Below are 17337 nucleotides of genomic sequence, written 5' to 3' on the forward strand. Positions count from 1 at the left end.
CAAGGAAATCCCTGCTAATCCCCTAACGGTTCATATTTTATGCTTTTACATTTTTAAGGCAAGAAAAAGAACAATTAACATATTCTAAACTGACCGTGGTTATTTAAAAAACAAAATCACAAGGAAATAACACTTAAACACCATAAGCTCATCAAAGAGAGCTTGTTCCCCAAAGAAAGGCTTCTGGGAAATCTGTGAACTTTAGGGAGATAATACATCAGATAATTCTGATGTCCTGACAAGGTCTACTGGGCAAATAATGGCCGTGTGAGTCACTATTGGCAGTGACTTTGGGGCAGGTCAGTTGTAAGTACAGCCATTTCGTGGCTCTATGACTTTTGGTAAATTAATTGATTTTTCTAAGCCTCATGTGTTCACCTGTAAGTCATAGACACCTACCTCACAGGAAATTTAGAGGAAATCTGACAGTATCAAGAGCCTTAGAGTCATTTACATGCTTTTATCATAAACTGCACTTCTAAGAAGTTATTCTAAGGACACAGAGATGTATACAAAGACTATTTATGTTTATTGACCCACTATTTGTAAGACTTGAGAAGTTGGAAATAAGCAAAAGCTTCACCAGTAGGAATTGGTTAAATATAATCTGATTCATCCCCACGATAAAATGCTAAGCAGTCATTAAAAACATGTGACTAGAAATTTGAACCCTGACTGAATACTTGAAGAAATTTTAAATTACATACTAATTTCGAAGCCTGATAATAGTATTGTGGTTATGTATTTTTAAGAGTGTTTATCTTTTAGAGCTGCATACTGGAATATTTACAAATGAAATGATATGATGCTTGAAAATAATATGGGGGAGGAAGCGGATGGAGGTGTGGATAAAACAAGACTGGGCATGAATGGATCATTGTTAAGTTGGGGGCTCATTCTACTATTTCTGTCTATTTTACATACCAGTTTTATTCAGATTAAATTCACACTCTATAAAATTCACCTTTTTGAAGTGAACAAGTGATTTTTAGTATGTTCAGAGCTGAGCAACCATCACCACTGCCTAATTTTAAGAAATTAGCAGTCATTTTCCACTTCCCTTCAAGCTCTAGAAACCACTAATCCCCTTTTCATCTCTATAGATTTGCCTATTTGGGGCATTTCATATAAATGGAATCCTATAACATGTGGCCTTCTGTGTGCAGCTTCTTTCACCTAGGATAATGTTCATCTATATTATAGCATGTATCAGCACTTCCTTTTATTGATGAATAATATTCCATGGTATGGATATACTACATTCCATTTGTTCACTCATCAATTGGTGGACATTTGGGTTGTTTCCACTTTTTGGCTAGGATGAACAATAATGCTACGAACATTTGTGGACAAGTTTTTGTTTGGATATATGTTTTCAGTTCTCTTGGGTATATACCTAGGAGTGGAATTGCTGGGTCACATGGTAACTCTATTATTTAACATTTTGAGGAACTGCCAACGTATTTTACAAAGTGGCTGTACCACTTGACATTCCCACCAGGAATGTATGAGCATTCCAATATTCCTTCCACTTTCACCTAAGTTTAAAATTCCCCACGACAAAGAATCATTTTTAAATTATGTTATAGAAAAACATTAACAGCATGCAAAAAGGGTGACTATTACGTTTAAAAAACAGGTTGCAGGGGCACCTGGCTGACTCAGTCATTAGAGTATGGGACTTTTGATCTTGAGGTCATGAGTTCGAGCCCCACGCTGGATGTAGAATTTACTTTATAAATAAATAAATAAACAAACAAAAGCAGCAAACAACTGAAAACACATTTTTGAAAAAACAGGTTGCAGATAATATATACAATATGATAATAATTTTTAAAGCTATCTAGTTAGCAGGGCACCTGGGTGGTGCAGTCTGTTGGGTGTCCAAATCTTGGGCTCAGCTTAGGTTGTCATCTAAGGGTTGTGAGATTGAGCCCCGCCTCGGCTCCACACTCAGCGCAGAGTTGGCTTGAGGCTCTCTCTTCCTCTCCCTCTCTCCCTACCCCCCACCCCGCACGCATACACTCTCTCCCTCTCTCTCTCTCAAATAAATAAATAAATAAATCTTTAGGGGAAAAAAAAAGCTATCTAGTTAGCTATGCAGAGAAAAAACCTTCTAAGCCATATACCAAAAGGAGTCCTGCAGCCCCAAAGGTCATCCCGGTGGTGACTCCTAAGAGAATCAAATATATGCACTGCCTTCATGAAGTTTACTGCCTAGTAGTGAATATAATCCAGGACAGAAACTTCTTTTTTTTTTTTAAGATTTTTATTTATTTATTTATTTGAGAGAGAGAGAGAGCTCGAGGGGGGTGAGGCACAGAGGGAGAAGCAGACTCCCTGCCGAGCAGGGAGCCCGATGCGGGACTCGATCCCGGAACTCCAGGATCATGACCCGTGCGGAAGGCAGTCGCTTAACCGCCTGAGCCACCCAGGCGCCCCCCGGGATAGAAAGTTCTGAGTGTGAGGTCAGTTCTGAAAGGGCGTACAAATGGGATGGATAACTACTACCCGAGGGAAATCAGGGACAATTTTGTGGGAAAGGTGGCATCTGAATGCTTAGTGTTAGGCAAGGAGGCACAGATAAGGGCCCCCCACCCCAAAGAGCATCCATGGGGAGAAGGAAGTTGTTCTCTGTGGCAGGAGTAAAGGATCGGTGGTCAGAACTGCAGCTCATGGCGGGAGGCGCGGCTGAGTCATAGCCCAAGAGTTCAGCCTTGGGTCTGCAGATGGCGAGGAGTCAGGGAAGGCCGTGAATAAGAAACCCCGAGACTGAAAATGTGCTGCTGAAGAGCAGTGTGGCTGCAGGGGCCAGCACAGAGTCAGAGGAGTCAAGTCTTGTCACAGCGGCTGCCCAGGGGACCGTCGCTGCGGTGCTTGTAGGGAGGAATGGAGCAAAAGGCCTCATGCCAGAGACAGCAAAGAAGGCCGTGTAAGACTGGGGTGAAATAAAACGTGTTTTGAGAATTTCCAGGCACCCCTAGAGACAACTGGAGAAGAGCCTGGGCGTGTAAAAAGCAGAGAGCGAATCATCTTTCTCTAGAGGGAAATAAGCTTCCAACCAGAATGAAAGAAATTACAAGCGGAATTCATCCAACATTTTCTATTTAAGTCCTCCCTCTCTCTCCTCTAGGAACCTTATATTTATATGAGCAGAATAACATTTCATTCAAAAAATATCACCCAGATTTTCTTGGAATTCTCAGCACACTGCTAGTTCAGGCCCTGTTCTCAGACAGCTACTTCCCCCACAGATATGGAAGAACCAATTTGACATAAAAGCATTTTCAGACACAAGTTATCCCAAATTCCCTCAGAAACACAGACTCAGAGACTGGGGGTGCTCAGCTGGGCATGGCAGCCATGATCCAATCACAGTAGCGCAAAGCTGGGTGGATGTTAGAACCATACCCCTGAAGGAAGGAAAGGCATAGAGCGAGAAGGGCATGGAAGACTAATACCAGGGCAGAGACACAGAAACACAGAAAGAAGACTCAAAATTACAAGCTTTCAAAGAGCCTTACAGGTAAGGCAGCGGGCGGTGTGATATTTTCGTGAAGGAAAAATGCTGGGTATTCGTTCATCAACAAAATATTCTATGACCTGGGGCGCCTGGGTGGCTCAGTCATTAAGCGTCTGCCTTCACCTCAGGTCATGATCCCAGGGTCCTGGGATCGAGCCCCACATCGGGCTCTCTGCTCCACGGGAAGCCTGCTTCTCCCTCTCCCACTCCCCCTGCTTGTGTTCCCTCTCCTGCTGTGTCTCTCTCTGTCAAATAAATAAATAAAATCTTAAAAAAATATATATTCTATGACCTCCTAAGTAGACAATTATGCAAACAGCAAACCATGACTTATATTCCCTTTTGTACTAAGATTACTCCAGTTAATAATGGATACTGAAATGATTATGCATATTTCTCTGATATTCTGATAACTACCACTGCACACTATTTTATTATGAGGCAATGTCATGGCAAAGAAAACACCTGTTTAATATCTCTAGAAAACTACAAATGTATCTAATTAAAAAACTGCTCTGCTATTATCATTTTAAGATATTGTCATCTTATCAATTCCTGCAACTTTACTAAATTCTCATTTAAGGCCAAATTTAATTAAGCGCTCTGGGGTAAAGAATAAATAATGTTTCAAGATTTCTTTAACCCCCCCTGAGACCTCTGACCAGAAGGTTTTAAATTCGGGACTAGTATTGTATCATTTCAGGTGCCCACACTCCTCCCTAATACACAAACTTTGTAAAGGCATAGGCATAATAAATGTGGTTTTATTTAAATAATGGTTAATCCATAAAGAGGGGGAAAAGTTTTAAAAAGAGAGAGAGAAGAAAAAAAGAAGAAAGTTTTAATGAATAATGCTGATACCTGATAGTAGCTTAGAAATACGCTAGGGGCACCTGGCTGGCTCAGTCATTACAGCGTGCGACTCTTGATCTCGGGGTTGTGAGTTTGAGCTCCATGTTGGGTGTAGAGATTACTTAAAAATAAAATCTTTAAAAAAAAAAAAAAGTAATGAATGCTGACCCTGGGGCAAAGGTCAACTCAGGCCAGCAGAGAAATATACAAGGTCATGTGGACACATAAAAAGGAAAAGGTACTATTAGAAAGTTGCAGGACCTTCTGTTATCTTTTTCTCAGGATCATTTTCAATTAGGTGAAATCATTGGGATCAAATGGTAGAATCAAGATTCCCATAAAATTCTATTTAATCATAGAATAGTATATTTGTGTAGTGCTTTACTGTTTTCTTTAGTGTTTAGTGTTTTCACAGTATTGCCATAAACACTTTGATTGTTGAAGTCAGCATATGAGGAAGGCAAGCAGTTGAATTCATTCCCATTGTTAAATGAATTATGGTTACGTGACTTACCCGGAGTCACAGAACTACTAAGACATGGGCACAGAACCCAGTGCTTGGTACACTCCATTCACCTACTCACTAATTTGTGCATTTATCCGTTTATGCAACTAACTGCAATTACAGACTCAAAGATGAGCAAGACCTAACCTCCAGCCTCATGGAGCCCATAGTTTATTAAGTAGGCAGAAAATAATCCCCACACCATTTATAACACAAGGAGGAAAAGTGTAGCAGGAAAGATGTGTGCAAGTCTTCCAGATGAGGTCAGTTCTTAAATCTAGGTCTTAGGAGACAAAGAAATAGCTGGGCCTAGAAGGCAGTGAGGGGCAGGGGGAAAAGACAAGCAGAGGTCATCTAATTCTGTTCAGATAGAAAAGTGAGTGCGAGTCCTGGCAGAAACTTAAGAGTATGAAGTCAGCAGCAGCCAGACTTGGCCTTGAACGCCTTCCTCTGTGGGCCAAACTAAGGACAGCCAAGGTGCTCAGACTCAGATAGATGCTAATCTCCAAAAAGCTTTCTGGGCTGATCTCACTTCATATGTAGTAAAGCATACTGGTGGCAAATTTCATTTCTTTTAACACTGTGATGTCTTGAAGGGAGAATGACTCAAGCCTTGAGTTTGAATGAGTAGCTTGTTTTCTGTGCCTATGTATGTATACACACATTTCATACACCCACATGGGTAGTTTATAATCATGACACTATATATGAGTATCCACATAGATTATGCAAAACATACATAGAACTCTATAAACCTCACATGCAAAGACATCTGAATAATGTGCATATCTAGACTGACCCCGTGGGACCAATTCAGATGGAGATGGGTTACTGAGAGAGGGTACTATGCAGGACAACCATCTGTCCTAGATGATTCAGACAGTCATTTGCCAGGAGAGAAAGAATTGAGGGGGGGTTGAACAAGATGAATTCCAAAGGTACCTTAATGCTCCACGGTTTTATATATTATGAGTTTACCTGCATGAAGCAGTTTCTCTATTCTCGATAAATACAATTCCATGACTCTGGTGAAATAATTCCTCGCTGCCATTTTTTTGTGCTCAGGCAGAAAATGTATTATTGATTTCTGATTCAGCCACAGACAGTGTGACTTAGAGAAAAGAGCACAGATGAGAAGTCAGGAAACCTAGATTCTCTCTCCAAACCACCCTTTTTGCCTCCCTCACCCGCACCCCAGGGGAGACAGGGCTGTGTGACCTTGGACAATGACTACAACTCTCTGGGCTTCAGCTTAGTATTAAATGAAAGGAGTGGCTAAGGGTTCTCCAATTCTCTTCCAGCTCTAAATCTATGAAATTATCCCCCTCCCCCAACACTTAGTTTATCTCCAGAGCTCTAAAAATCAGGACTAATAAAAATGGATTCATTTCATCTCTTTTCTAACCAAAGAAGATCCTATTTTATCTTACTTTCTAAAACCATCCAAATCTTGCATAATTTAAATGATCAGTGCTGTCCCTGGTTGCTCTGGTTTAAATTATGCATCGTTGCTATTTGGGGAAAATTTAGACTGGGTCCAGTCTGGGATCACTGGCTGAGAACAATAAGCCCCCAAAGTGAGAAGAATAAAGGCCTCTCCAGACAGAATCTGCTTTTAATGCATTGAGCTCAGGGTTTACAAAAAGAGCATTGACTGTGTACATTAAAGAGCCACGGAAACAGCAAGGGACTGGTTAAGGCTGCAGCAAATTCTCCTAGATGCCACTGACCTTGGCTGCATTTCAGGGGTCAGGCATTCCCCAGGAGGTTCTCGGCAGGCGGGCTTTCCTGAGGGGTTAGGCACAAATGAGACCTCTCATCTAGAGAAACGCACCTCTCCTAATTTAGGAAGACAGAGAGACATTATCTGCCCTCTGGTTTGTGGAGATCACCTAGGTGGTCTGTGGACTCAACAGCCGGCCTGCACACCTCACCCCCTACAAGACTGGTCATACCCCCCAGCATCCGGGATGCATTTGTCTCCACATCTGCATTTAAGTCTTCCAGCCAGCAGTTCCCATCTCTAGAGCTGGCCTTAGCCCTCCCTCTTTATACACCTCCTGCAGGCAGAAATACAGAGGCAAAGCACTAAGCCCAGGCCACAAAGAGCGATTTCAGTGAAGCCTGCAAAGATATCTTTTCAAAATACAGGTCTCTTTTTTTTTAAAGATTTTTTTTTTTTTAATTTCACAGAGAGAGACACAGCGAGAGAGGGAACACAAGCAGGGGGAGTGGGAGAGGGAGAAGCAGGCTTCCTGCGGAGCAGGGAGCCCAATGCGGGGCTCGATCCCAGGACCCCGGGATCATGACAGAGCACAGGCCTCCTGTGTGTGAATCACACTCCAGGCAGGCCGGTGAGCCCTCGTGGTTGCTCACAAGCCTGCAGGCTCTGTGCTCCGTATGTGAGAAAACCTTCCCCAGGAAAAAGCCCACAAGGGACACCTCCAACCAAGCCCAACTTAAAAATCACATCGGAGCACTTTCCATTAGAGGAGCAACGTCGAGATTCTAGCTCAGGAAAACCACAAGCCTTGCCCATTGTTCAGACTCCTTCCCCCTACCCACCCCACCCCCTCCTGGGCTTTGCCACTTTCCTCTACCCTGTAGTCTGGGCCATCCATCCACCTGATTAACCCACTGGCAGCAACTTCCAGCGCAGAAAGTAGGGCAAATGAACACACACAGTCTGTAAAGCAGGAAACCACAGACTTAGCCAAAGCACCCACCCTGTTACCAACCCCCACCCCCAGCTGCCCAGGGGGCAGCGGGTTCTGAATATGGCATTTCTGCATCAGGGAAATAGACAGCTTACTGTAATATCACATGAATGGGCTTTTGCTGCCCAACTATCAAAAAAGCCATTTCAAATGGCATCTATGTTCCTTCTCCATCCCTAGGCTGCCTTGCAGAAACCTCACCTCTTGGAAGGACTAAGGAGAAGAGGAGGGGAAGTTAAAAAGAGGAGGCTATGTAGGGAGAGACGATTAATGAGACTAAAGAAAAAGTACCACTTTGATGGTAAAGGTAGCTCTTTAAAATAGCGGTGGAGAATGAGGCAGTGTCAGGAGAAGTAATGAAGATTCAGGTCTATAATCCCAAGATTTAGCATCGGTCTAACAATGTATGCCTCAGGAGGGCGTGTGAACTTCCAAGCTTCACCCATCCTGCGTGTCTGTGTTGAGAGCCATCATCAATTCGGTCTCACCGACCCTCCATGCTTCAAGTATATATGTGGTTGCTTTTTTTTTTTTTTAATTTTATTCTTGGTTCAGGAGAGGAAGAAGCCATCCTTAAATTGGTATCCAATCCTTCTCAGACCCCCGCTGCTGCCGCCACCCCCACCCCTCACCCCCTTTTCGCCAGGCAGCATCTAATTAAAATGGCAAGAAAGCTCTGCCCCCTTCCCCGAAAGAGTGTGTTGGGAGTCGGGGGTGGGGGTGGGGAGTCGTCGAGGCTACACTGGGACTCCTGGTATTCTAATCTCAAAACAACAGCAAAATGGATTCTATAGCAGTGATGTCTTAGTCAATACAATGAAAAGGCGTGTGAGGCAATTCACGTGAAGGTAAACGCAAACCAGGGGGGCTAGAGGGAAGTAGATGCTCTCTACAAAGGACTGGCCACAGACACAGGGCGAACACGAACACACACGCGCGCGCGCGCGCGCGCACACACACACACACACACACACACACTCAACGGGAGTTCCGGTCTGCCTGGGGAAGAGCAGAGAACACATCCTTTCACCTGCTTAAGTTCAGCCATAAAACTGAAATGTCAGAGGCACCAAGTCAGAAAGCACAGGCAGGGCTAAGTTAAACCATAAATAAAAGTGAGCGGCAGACTGGCATAGAAGAGAGCGCTGAGAGGGAGTCCGGGCGCGGAAGGCGGAAAGAGGGTAGAGGAGGCAGTTGCCATCTACAAGACCAGCATTGCAATAGCCTCCCCCTTGGAGCGGCAGGTTCGGCTCGTGGGGACAGTCAGGCTCACAATGTCATCTTGCAGGTAGCTGGAAAAAGTGAGTGGCCAGTGCCTTAATTCACGCTGCTGTTATCCTTTTTTGCAAAAGGGGACGGTGGGGTCTGCGCCTTGGCACGAGATGACCGTCCGGGGCGTGTGTGCACACCACACACACACACACACACACACACACACACCAGGAACATTTCATTTTAATGCTCTTACACTGGTGTAAGATGAAACTGGCATAAGCTCCACTGGTTCTCGGGGGAGCCTTGGCCACAACCGAAGGAGGACACGTACCGCACAGCCCTTGCGTGGAGGCTTAGCCAAGAGCACCTCAGCAGACCCCAAATCAAAACGAGAAGCCAGGTTCGCTCCGCGTCGCATTCGCCTCTGCCCACCAGTCCCGGCCCCAGTTCACGCACCGAGCCCATTCACCCCGACCCAAGCCACTGGAAAGAAATCAGAAAACATGTTCTGCTCACCCTCAGAGCCGAGAGATCGATTTCATCCAGGCTGCGAGCCGGGGAGTCGCTCGCCATGTCTACTTCTTCGCGGGAGAAATGGTCCAAAACCACCCTGAAGCTTCTCCCTTGGAAATTCCACCTTGGTCTATTTCACTCGCGTCCTCATGCGGGTGTCGCGCCAGAGGCCCCGGGCCCAGCCTCCCCCGCCCACTCCGGCCCCACAACACCCGATCCCGATCCTCCGCTCTTCGGTCCGCCGGGTCCGGGAGCCCAACCTGCGCGGATCTCCAAGCCCGGAGCCGCGGTGCGTGTGGGCTGCGCGCCCTGCTCAGCTAAGGGCGCTGGGGCTGCGTGGGTGTATTTAAATGGGACATGCTTCTTTGCTTGTGCGTGGATGGCGGCTGCATTGGCTGTTATAATGAGACACATCAACTCCTCCACTCTGCCGGGGGGGTGGGGGGGTGGGGGTGGAGAACCACACAGAACTGTCTATCACCGCTTCCTGGGAGGAGTAAAGAAAGGGGGGGGGGGAAGGCGGAGGAGGCGTGGTCTCCGACTGGGGAGAGGCCGCGCTTCCTGACCCGGTCCCTCTGCACCAGCCTGGATGGGGGAGGGGCGCGCACCCTTTCCGCCCAGGCTTTTGCAGGCTAATCTGGCTGGATGTGAAAAGCTGTTCCTGAACCCTGCCGCGCTTATCGTAGGGGCAAAGGGGCTTTATTTTTGTGTGTCCAGTTTGTGCACTGCAACACAATGGCTCTCAATCGCATCAGGGGGGTTTTCGGCAAGGTTCACTGCTCTAGCGCTGACAAATCCAGAGGGGGGAAAAAAAAGAGCGGGCCTCCCTCCCCCATTAATTATTTGTGGGGCTGGAGTAACACGGGCTGGTGCAACCGGTGCATATAAGGACTTGTGTGCAGGGAAGGGGATCCGCCTCCAGGCGCGGAACGAATGGGGGAGAAGCGCACTCGCACCCTGCGCTCCAGCGGTTTGCTTCGGCGGCGGGGTCTGTCCGCCAGCGACCCCGGGATCCCGGAAGGCGGGTCTCGAGGGCCGGTCACTCGCCCGTCAGGGGCTGGGAAGGTTTGCCAGAAGCGGGAAGACGGAGATCTGAGTTCCCTGTTGGCACCGCCACACCCAGGACCTGCCCGTACCGCAATTCCCCACGGAAAGGACCGAAGTGAAACGAAAAGCTTTTTCTCTGGGTGCAAGAGCTTGAATGCTTCAGGTAACTCCAAAGGCAACACCGGGTAAGGAGCACACGCCGCCTCCCGACCCTGCGTTTCCCTTTCAGGCAGCATTTCAGCCGCTGACCTACTCAGACTGATGGAGAAAGTTTGGCTGGTGGGTAAGATGTCACATACAAAATGCACGGCGTGAGAGCGATCTCACTCCACCCGCTTTCTCATTTAAAGGCTGAACGTTTACACTGGTAAAAATGACATTCCGTAATCAAAAGTATGAAGTCACTTCCCCCAGCCCCCCGTACAGCCCTTCCCCTCTGGCTTTGGCCACGCGAAATACATAGGAAGAAACGCTAAAATTGAGCCTTTCCCCAAATATAGCAATAGTTTTGAAAGCATTATCTGCACCTCTGTTAATATGAGAATTTACATCTGGCCAAGTGCAGTGGGGGCTTTTGAATCCTGTGGTGTGAATGTCAGTTTCAAAATAAGACTTTTGAATGAATGAACGGAAGTCAATGCAGTTAGTTCATCATGACTGCAGACACTGGAAGACTTTTTAAACAGCATTCGCTATGCGCTGTGTTTTAGTTGTTGTTGTTAATATTATTGTACTTATTTATATGCACTGGGGAACATGAAACTGGAAAGTTGTTCCAGCATCTCAATGGCCACACAGTTGTTTAGGAGCTTTTGCCCTTAAAACGTCAAACGTTTAAATGTGTTATATTCAGAACGCTCGATTTGATCTCTCATTTTCTAATGAAGTCCTCCAGCTTAAGATAAGTAAGGTGCAGTAAACCACCAAGTAATGTAGAAATGACATTAAAAAAACAAACAAACTATCATTTCCCATCACGGTACTTCCCATCATGGTCCTTATTTTTTCCTTCTGTCCCTTTTTTACCCTTAATCTAGATGACCAAGTAATGTATTGCCTCAGCATTGAAAGAAATCATTAAGATCAGGTATTTAGATCTACGAACGTAACTATTTTTAAAACTCCAAACATGAAAAATGAGATAAACATTTTTTTCATGGACAATCTTCGTTTTATACCCCAGATTTTATCTGAAACATCCTTTCTTCCCACCTTAATAAGCTGTTCAGGCCATGATGATGCTGTGATACTGGCACTAAATTCTACCCTTGGATTTAGAATTTGAAGACTATATGTTCAATACAATGATGGGTACTAAGTGGGGGAGGGCTTCGTAGAGCCTGACTGGATGAGCAGAGTCAAGTGGAGGCAGGGTGGGGGGGCAGTGATGGTTGCAGGAAATACCATATAAGGAGAGATTACAATAACCGAGGCACCTTCAGCTAGGAAGGGAAGGAGCAAACTCCAAGCTGTTTGTGCCCTAGGTGAGCTAATAGTGGTGACTGGGCTAAGAGAAGTAAAGGTCAGCTTCTCATGTCTCATTAAGGAACTTGAACATTATCCTTGAGGTCAAGTGTGTATCAAATTTCAGCCATTTCAATACAAGCTCCTCTCATTTTTTGTTATGTCTGTGTACCCCCCATCCTATTATCTACTTAATATTTTTCTTTAAATCAACACTTTTCTTTTTTTCTTATTTAATTTAAAAGGAAACAAGGGTGCCTGGGCATCTCAGTCGGTTGGGTATCTGACTCTTGATTTTGGCTCCGGTCATGATCTCAGAGTAATGAGATGAGCCCCACAGGGGGCTCAGCGCTGGGTGTGGAGCCTGCTTACGATTCTCTCTCCCAGTCTCTCCCTCTCCCTCTGCCCCTTCACCCCCTCCCCACCCACTGGCACGGATGTGCCCCCTCTCTCAAATCAATAAATCAATAAATCACTACTATAAAGGGAAAGGTAGCAACACTTGCTACAAAATAGAAGGAAACCACCAAAATAAATATACTGGGAACTAAAGCAATATTATTTAATTTTAGCTACGGCTGCCTGCTCCAGGCTTCTAGCCTGAGGCCTGCTATTCCTTTGTTAAAAGAGAAATTAGCAAATGCCAGAAAAGGCATTCAAAATTTGACCAAAGTGAGATTTTTCTCTTGGTGCCATCTGAAGGATTCAAAGAATTTATATCATTTATGTACAATTTGAAATCCTGTAAAACAGTACAATGTGCTGTTTATGTCTATAAACATATCTGTGTTTCTGAAACATAGATATGTTTATAAAACATGTATAAAAAGCATGGACACAGGCAGGAAGGACACAGATCAGCTTCAGGATAGTGAGAAGGGTGGACGAGGAATCTGATGAGAAGGTACAAAGGAGCCTCCAACAATGGTATCTAATTAAAAAAAAAAAAGATCTTAAGCAAATATTGCTAAATGTTTGGAATTCTGAAATCTGGATGGATGGTTCCTAATTAGTATTTATTGTATTGTTCTCTGTATCTTTCTGTATATTTGAAATATTTTTCTATTTTAAAAATATTTATAAAAAGGAGAGAATCCCAAAGGGGGTTCAGTTCCCTCTATTAGAGTCAATGTTATTTCATGTCACATCCATGCTCCAACTAAAATAAACACTGTGGAAATCAGTAACACAGCTTGTAGAGCTTCTAAAAGCACACTCTGTACACCTTCTAGCCCCACAAATCCCTAGGTATAACAGGAAATGTGTTTTAAAACATTCATTAGTGTCCTGGAAGACAAAAAAGGGAGCATCAGTGGTCCAGCAATTCAGAGGACTTCCTGGATTAGATAAAGCAGGTAGGATTTGATTGCCAGTAGATCTGGAAACCAAAACTGTACAGGGTAGGACGAGGGTGAGAGCTGGGGAGGCTTCCAGCTCAGAGGTAACGGCTACAAGGAGCAGACACTTCCATCACGGTAAGAAACTAAAGAATGGCATTAATCCATTCATTCCATAAATACATAAATCATTTACTCTGTGCGAGGCACAATAGTAGGTCCTGGAGATTTGCTTTCACAGAGGCAAATAATCAAATTGTAAATAAATGATCCATAACTAAGATTATGTTAGATGGTGACAAATGATAGGACCAAAATCAAGCAGGATAATGAGAATCAGTGGGTGGACATGTCCACCCCCAACCCTGACAGATGCTCTCTCTGTAAGTATGGGTGCTTGGGTCAAGGAGAGAGGGTATCATCCCAAGGGCTGCTGACCAGTTGCCAGGAGAAAGGAGACCACATACACATGCACACACATGTGCACAGACACACACAGAAGGTAAACTACCTGTATCCCCTGCCATGCAGGACATTCTGTGCTGCCCCCCTTCACACCACAGTCAGCAAAGCAAGTACTCAGAATTAGAATTGGCACCACAAGGGTTCCTGGGTGGCTCAGGCGGTTAAGCATCCACTCTTGATTTTCACTCGGGTCATGATCTCAGGGTCATGGGATCCAGCCTTGAGTCGTGCTCCCCACTGATTGGGGAGTCTGCTTGGGGATTCTCTCTCCCTCTCCTTCTGCCCCTCCCCCTGCTCATGCTCTCTCTCTCTCTCCAATAAATAAATAAATAAAATCTTTTAGAGTCGACACCACAGATAGGCAAATGAGATTTTCAAACAATCCACCGTTGTTCCTAAAAAGCTATTACTATGAAAGAAAGGAACCAACTGCAATCAACAAACAGACTGAATACCCAAAGTTATTGTTCATAGAGCAAAAAGAAATTTTATAACATATATACATATATATTATCCTCGAAAAAATAATACAGGATCTTACATTCATAAAATAACCAGGTTATTATGAAAACAAGCCAGTTAGATGAATAGTTAATATATTTATTGAAATTTTTTAAGTGAATGTATAGGGGCGTCTGGGTGGCTCAGTCGGTTGAGCATCTGCCTTCGGTTCAGGTCATAATCCCAGGGTCCTGGGATTGAGTCCCATGATGGGCTCCCTGCTCAGCGGGGAAACCTGCTTCTCCCTCTCCCTCCGCCCCTCCCCCCATTCGTGCTCTCTCTCTCTCTCTCTCTCTCAAATAAATAAATAATCTATAAATAAAATAAATTTATAGATTGAACAATAATAAGTAATACTATGCGGCAGATACTCCTCTAAGCAGTCATGCATTAACATATTTAATCTTTATAATCTTCTGAAGTAGGCAATAATATTAGCATACTCATTTTACATATGAGTAAACTGAAGACTTGAAAGTTTAATTAACTTACTCAAGGCAACACAGTAATAAATGACTGAACCAGGATTTGAACTCAGGCTTTTAATCACTATGCTATACTGACTTAAGCTGAACTGAAAGGTGAATTAGTAAGCTAGAAGACTGGGCCCAGTTTTATCCCAAATTGCAGAAGAAAGGATAGATAAAGCAATGAGCAAAAATTTAAGTAATATGGAGAATAAATCAAAGTTCCAACATTCATCTGATATCCATCTAGAGAATGGATAGAAAGGAATACTCAAAGAAATAATAGAAAAATGTATCTTCAGGGCGTCTAGGTGGCCCAGATGGTTAAGCATCTGCCTTCTGCTCAGGTCATGATCTCAGGGTCCTGGGACTGAGTCCCACATCAGGTTCCCTGCTCAGTGGGGAGTCTGCTTCTCCCTCTCATTCTCCCTTTGTGTTCTCTCTCTCTCTCTCTCTCAAATAAATAAAATCTTTTAAAAAAGGGAAAAAGAAAAGAAAATTTATCTTGAGGCTAAAAGCTCCCATTTAGTGCATAAGTAAAAAATACCACACTTGAACACATCATGATGGAATTTCTGAGCATCAAGGATAAGGAAATTCTAACCAGTTCACCTATTTTTCATCAGCAACAATGGATGCTGGGACAAATCAATCTAACATATGGGATAATGGGACAAAGTATTCTAATGTAGAATTCTCTACCCAACTAAATTAGCATTTAAGAAAGTACAAAATAATCACATATTTTCAGAGACCTAGGGATTCAAATCGTTGGTTATTTCTTAAATTATTATTGGAAAATGTATTCTGCCAAAGAGAAAAGTGAATCCAAGAAGAAAATGTGTGATATAAAAGACAATGGGAAGCAAAGATAGCGAACCCTGTGTATGACTCATACAAAGTCATTCTCTTTCTTCCTTACTAGCAAAACTCTGATTCTGAGAATTTATCCTCCATGTATTTAAAGAATATGAGCTCTTCCTAGTACCAGAGGGAGACAACATTAACTGGTCTAAAATCGTCATATAATTTTCTATTCTTTTTCCTAATAATTGCTTTAGGCACAGACATATCTTGCAACACTGACTTAAGGGAAGTGAAGAGAAATCTGGTGGGGGGTTATAAAAATGGTTTTCCTCTTTGAAAACTGAAAAAAGAAAAGGGACCAAAGAGAAGAGAAGAGTGCCAGGAACAGCTTTCTGCTTGTGGTAATCATTCTCCAAGATGGCTTCCAACAAGCCTCACCTCCTGGTATTTACACCCTTGTGTAGGGCCCACTAACATAGAATAGAGGACTGCCAAACCTGAGTAATAAGAGGCATTTCAGCTTTTACCTTGTTCTCTTGGTTCCCAGCTCGAATGCCAGGGTTCTCAATCTCAACATTATTGACACTTTGGGTCTGATAACTCTTGTTGTAGGGGGCTACCTTGTATAGTGTAGGATGTTTAACAGCACTCCTGGTCTCTACCCACTAGCTGCCAATAACACCTTCCCAGTTATGACAACCCCAAATATCTCCAGACATTGCTAGATGTCCCCTGGCAGGCAAGATCATTCACAGTGAAAACCATTGCTGTCAGGGGAGCCAATCATCACATTCTGTGGATGTTTCATGCAGCTTGCCAGCCTGTGAGTGAGCTGCCTTGAGATGGATGTTCCAGCCCAGTCGAACCTTCAGATGACTGTGATTCCAGCTGGCTCTGAATGCAATTTCGTGAGAGACCCTGAGCTACGACAGTTCAGTCAAGCTGCTGCCAAATCCCTGACCCACAGAAACCGTGAGAGATCATATATTTTACTGTTCTTTTAAGCCACTTGATTTGTTACACAGTAATAGGTAACAAATACATTGTCTTCAGATATGGGTGTGTGCAGAAATAATTGCTAGAGCTATAGCAGCCATCTTCCTGCCAGGTCAGGATGAGCTTGGGAACGAAAGCAAAAGATAAAAGGTATTAGATCCTTCATGACATCATTAAAGTAGTCACTAAGTTAACTAATCCAGGAACAAGATGACTGACCTTCTTCTTATGGGACATAATAAGTCTTTCTCAATTTGTTTAAGCCACCTTTAGTTGGGTATTCTGTTATTTGTAACCAAACACTTCTTGTTACAGAAAATAAAAATTAAAACTTTTCATTGTCTTTATCATTGCTGATTCATAAAGTAAAAATGAAATAATGATAACCTATAACTAAAATCATCTTATCATGAGGGTAAAAGGAAGGGAGAGAGAGAGAACCATGAGAAGATTTTTGTCTTATTTGGAGATGTATTTACATACAATCTCTAAACATACACAGAAAAATGTAAGTCAATTTTGCATGATTGATATAAGGGTCACCACACAGGCAAATATAAACTGGATGTTTAAGAGGCACCTGGGTGGCTCAGTCGGTTAAGCGTCTGCCTTTGGCTCAGGTCATGATCCCAGGGTCCTGGGATTGAGTCCCACATCGGGCTCCCTGCTCAGTGGGGAGTCTGCCTCTCCTTCTTCCTCTGCTCCTCCCCCTCCAGCTCATGCTCACTCTTTCTCTCTCTCTCAAATAAATAAATAAGATCTTAAAAAAAAAAAAGCCAGTAAATCAGATATTTAAGTTACAAACTAGTTGAGTGGGAATAAAAATAGAACAAGAACAGCCTGACAAATTTAATAAAATGAAGAAGAAAGAAAATATAAACCATGAGATAGAATAGTGTAAAGGATGTGTTTTTAGAGTGGCAGGCCT

At 43.7% G+C, this 17337-nt stretch overlaps 1 protein-coding gene and 1 long non-coding RNA gene across 9 annotated transcripts in view; one reads left to right on the top strand and one right to left on the bottom strand.

Moving 5' to 3' along the window:
- Positions 1 to 9754, bottom strand: part of TNIK (TRAF2 and NCK interacting kinase) — a 355853-nt gene extending 346099 nt beyond the window's left edge. For all 8 annotated transcript variants that reach the window (XM_081829593.1, XM_081829620.1, XM_081829611.1 and 5 more), the window contains exon 1: positions 9329 to 9754. In XM_081829593.1, the coding sequence (XP_081685719.1) occupies positions 9329 to 9385 (57 nt within the window). In that variant the 5' untranslated portion in view covers positions 9386 to 9754. The remainder of the gene's footprint in view (positions 1 to 9328) is intronic.
- Positions 9755 to 9893: 139 nt separating this feature from the next.
- Positions 9894 to 16752, top strand: LOC145723219 (uncharacterized). The gene is made up of 2 exons (XR_014148122.1): positions 9894 to 10535; positions 16226 to 16752. It is a non-coding gene; the product is annotated as an uncharacterized LOC145723219 (long non-coding RNA).
- The last annotated feature ends 585 nt before the right edge of the window (positions 16753 to 17337 follow it).

This window comes from Leptonychotes weddellii, chromosome 1 (assembly GCF_054177405.1).
Source record: "Leptonychotes weddellii isolate Sample4059 chromosome 1, ASM5417740v2, whole genome shotgun sequence".
NCBI lineage: Eukaryota > Metazoa > Chordata > Mammalia > Carnivora > Phocidae > Leptonychotes > Leptonychotes weddellii.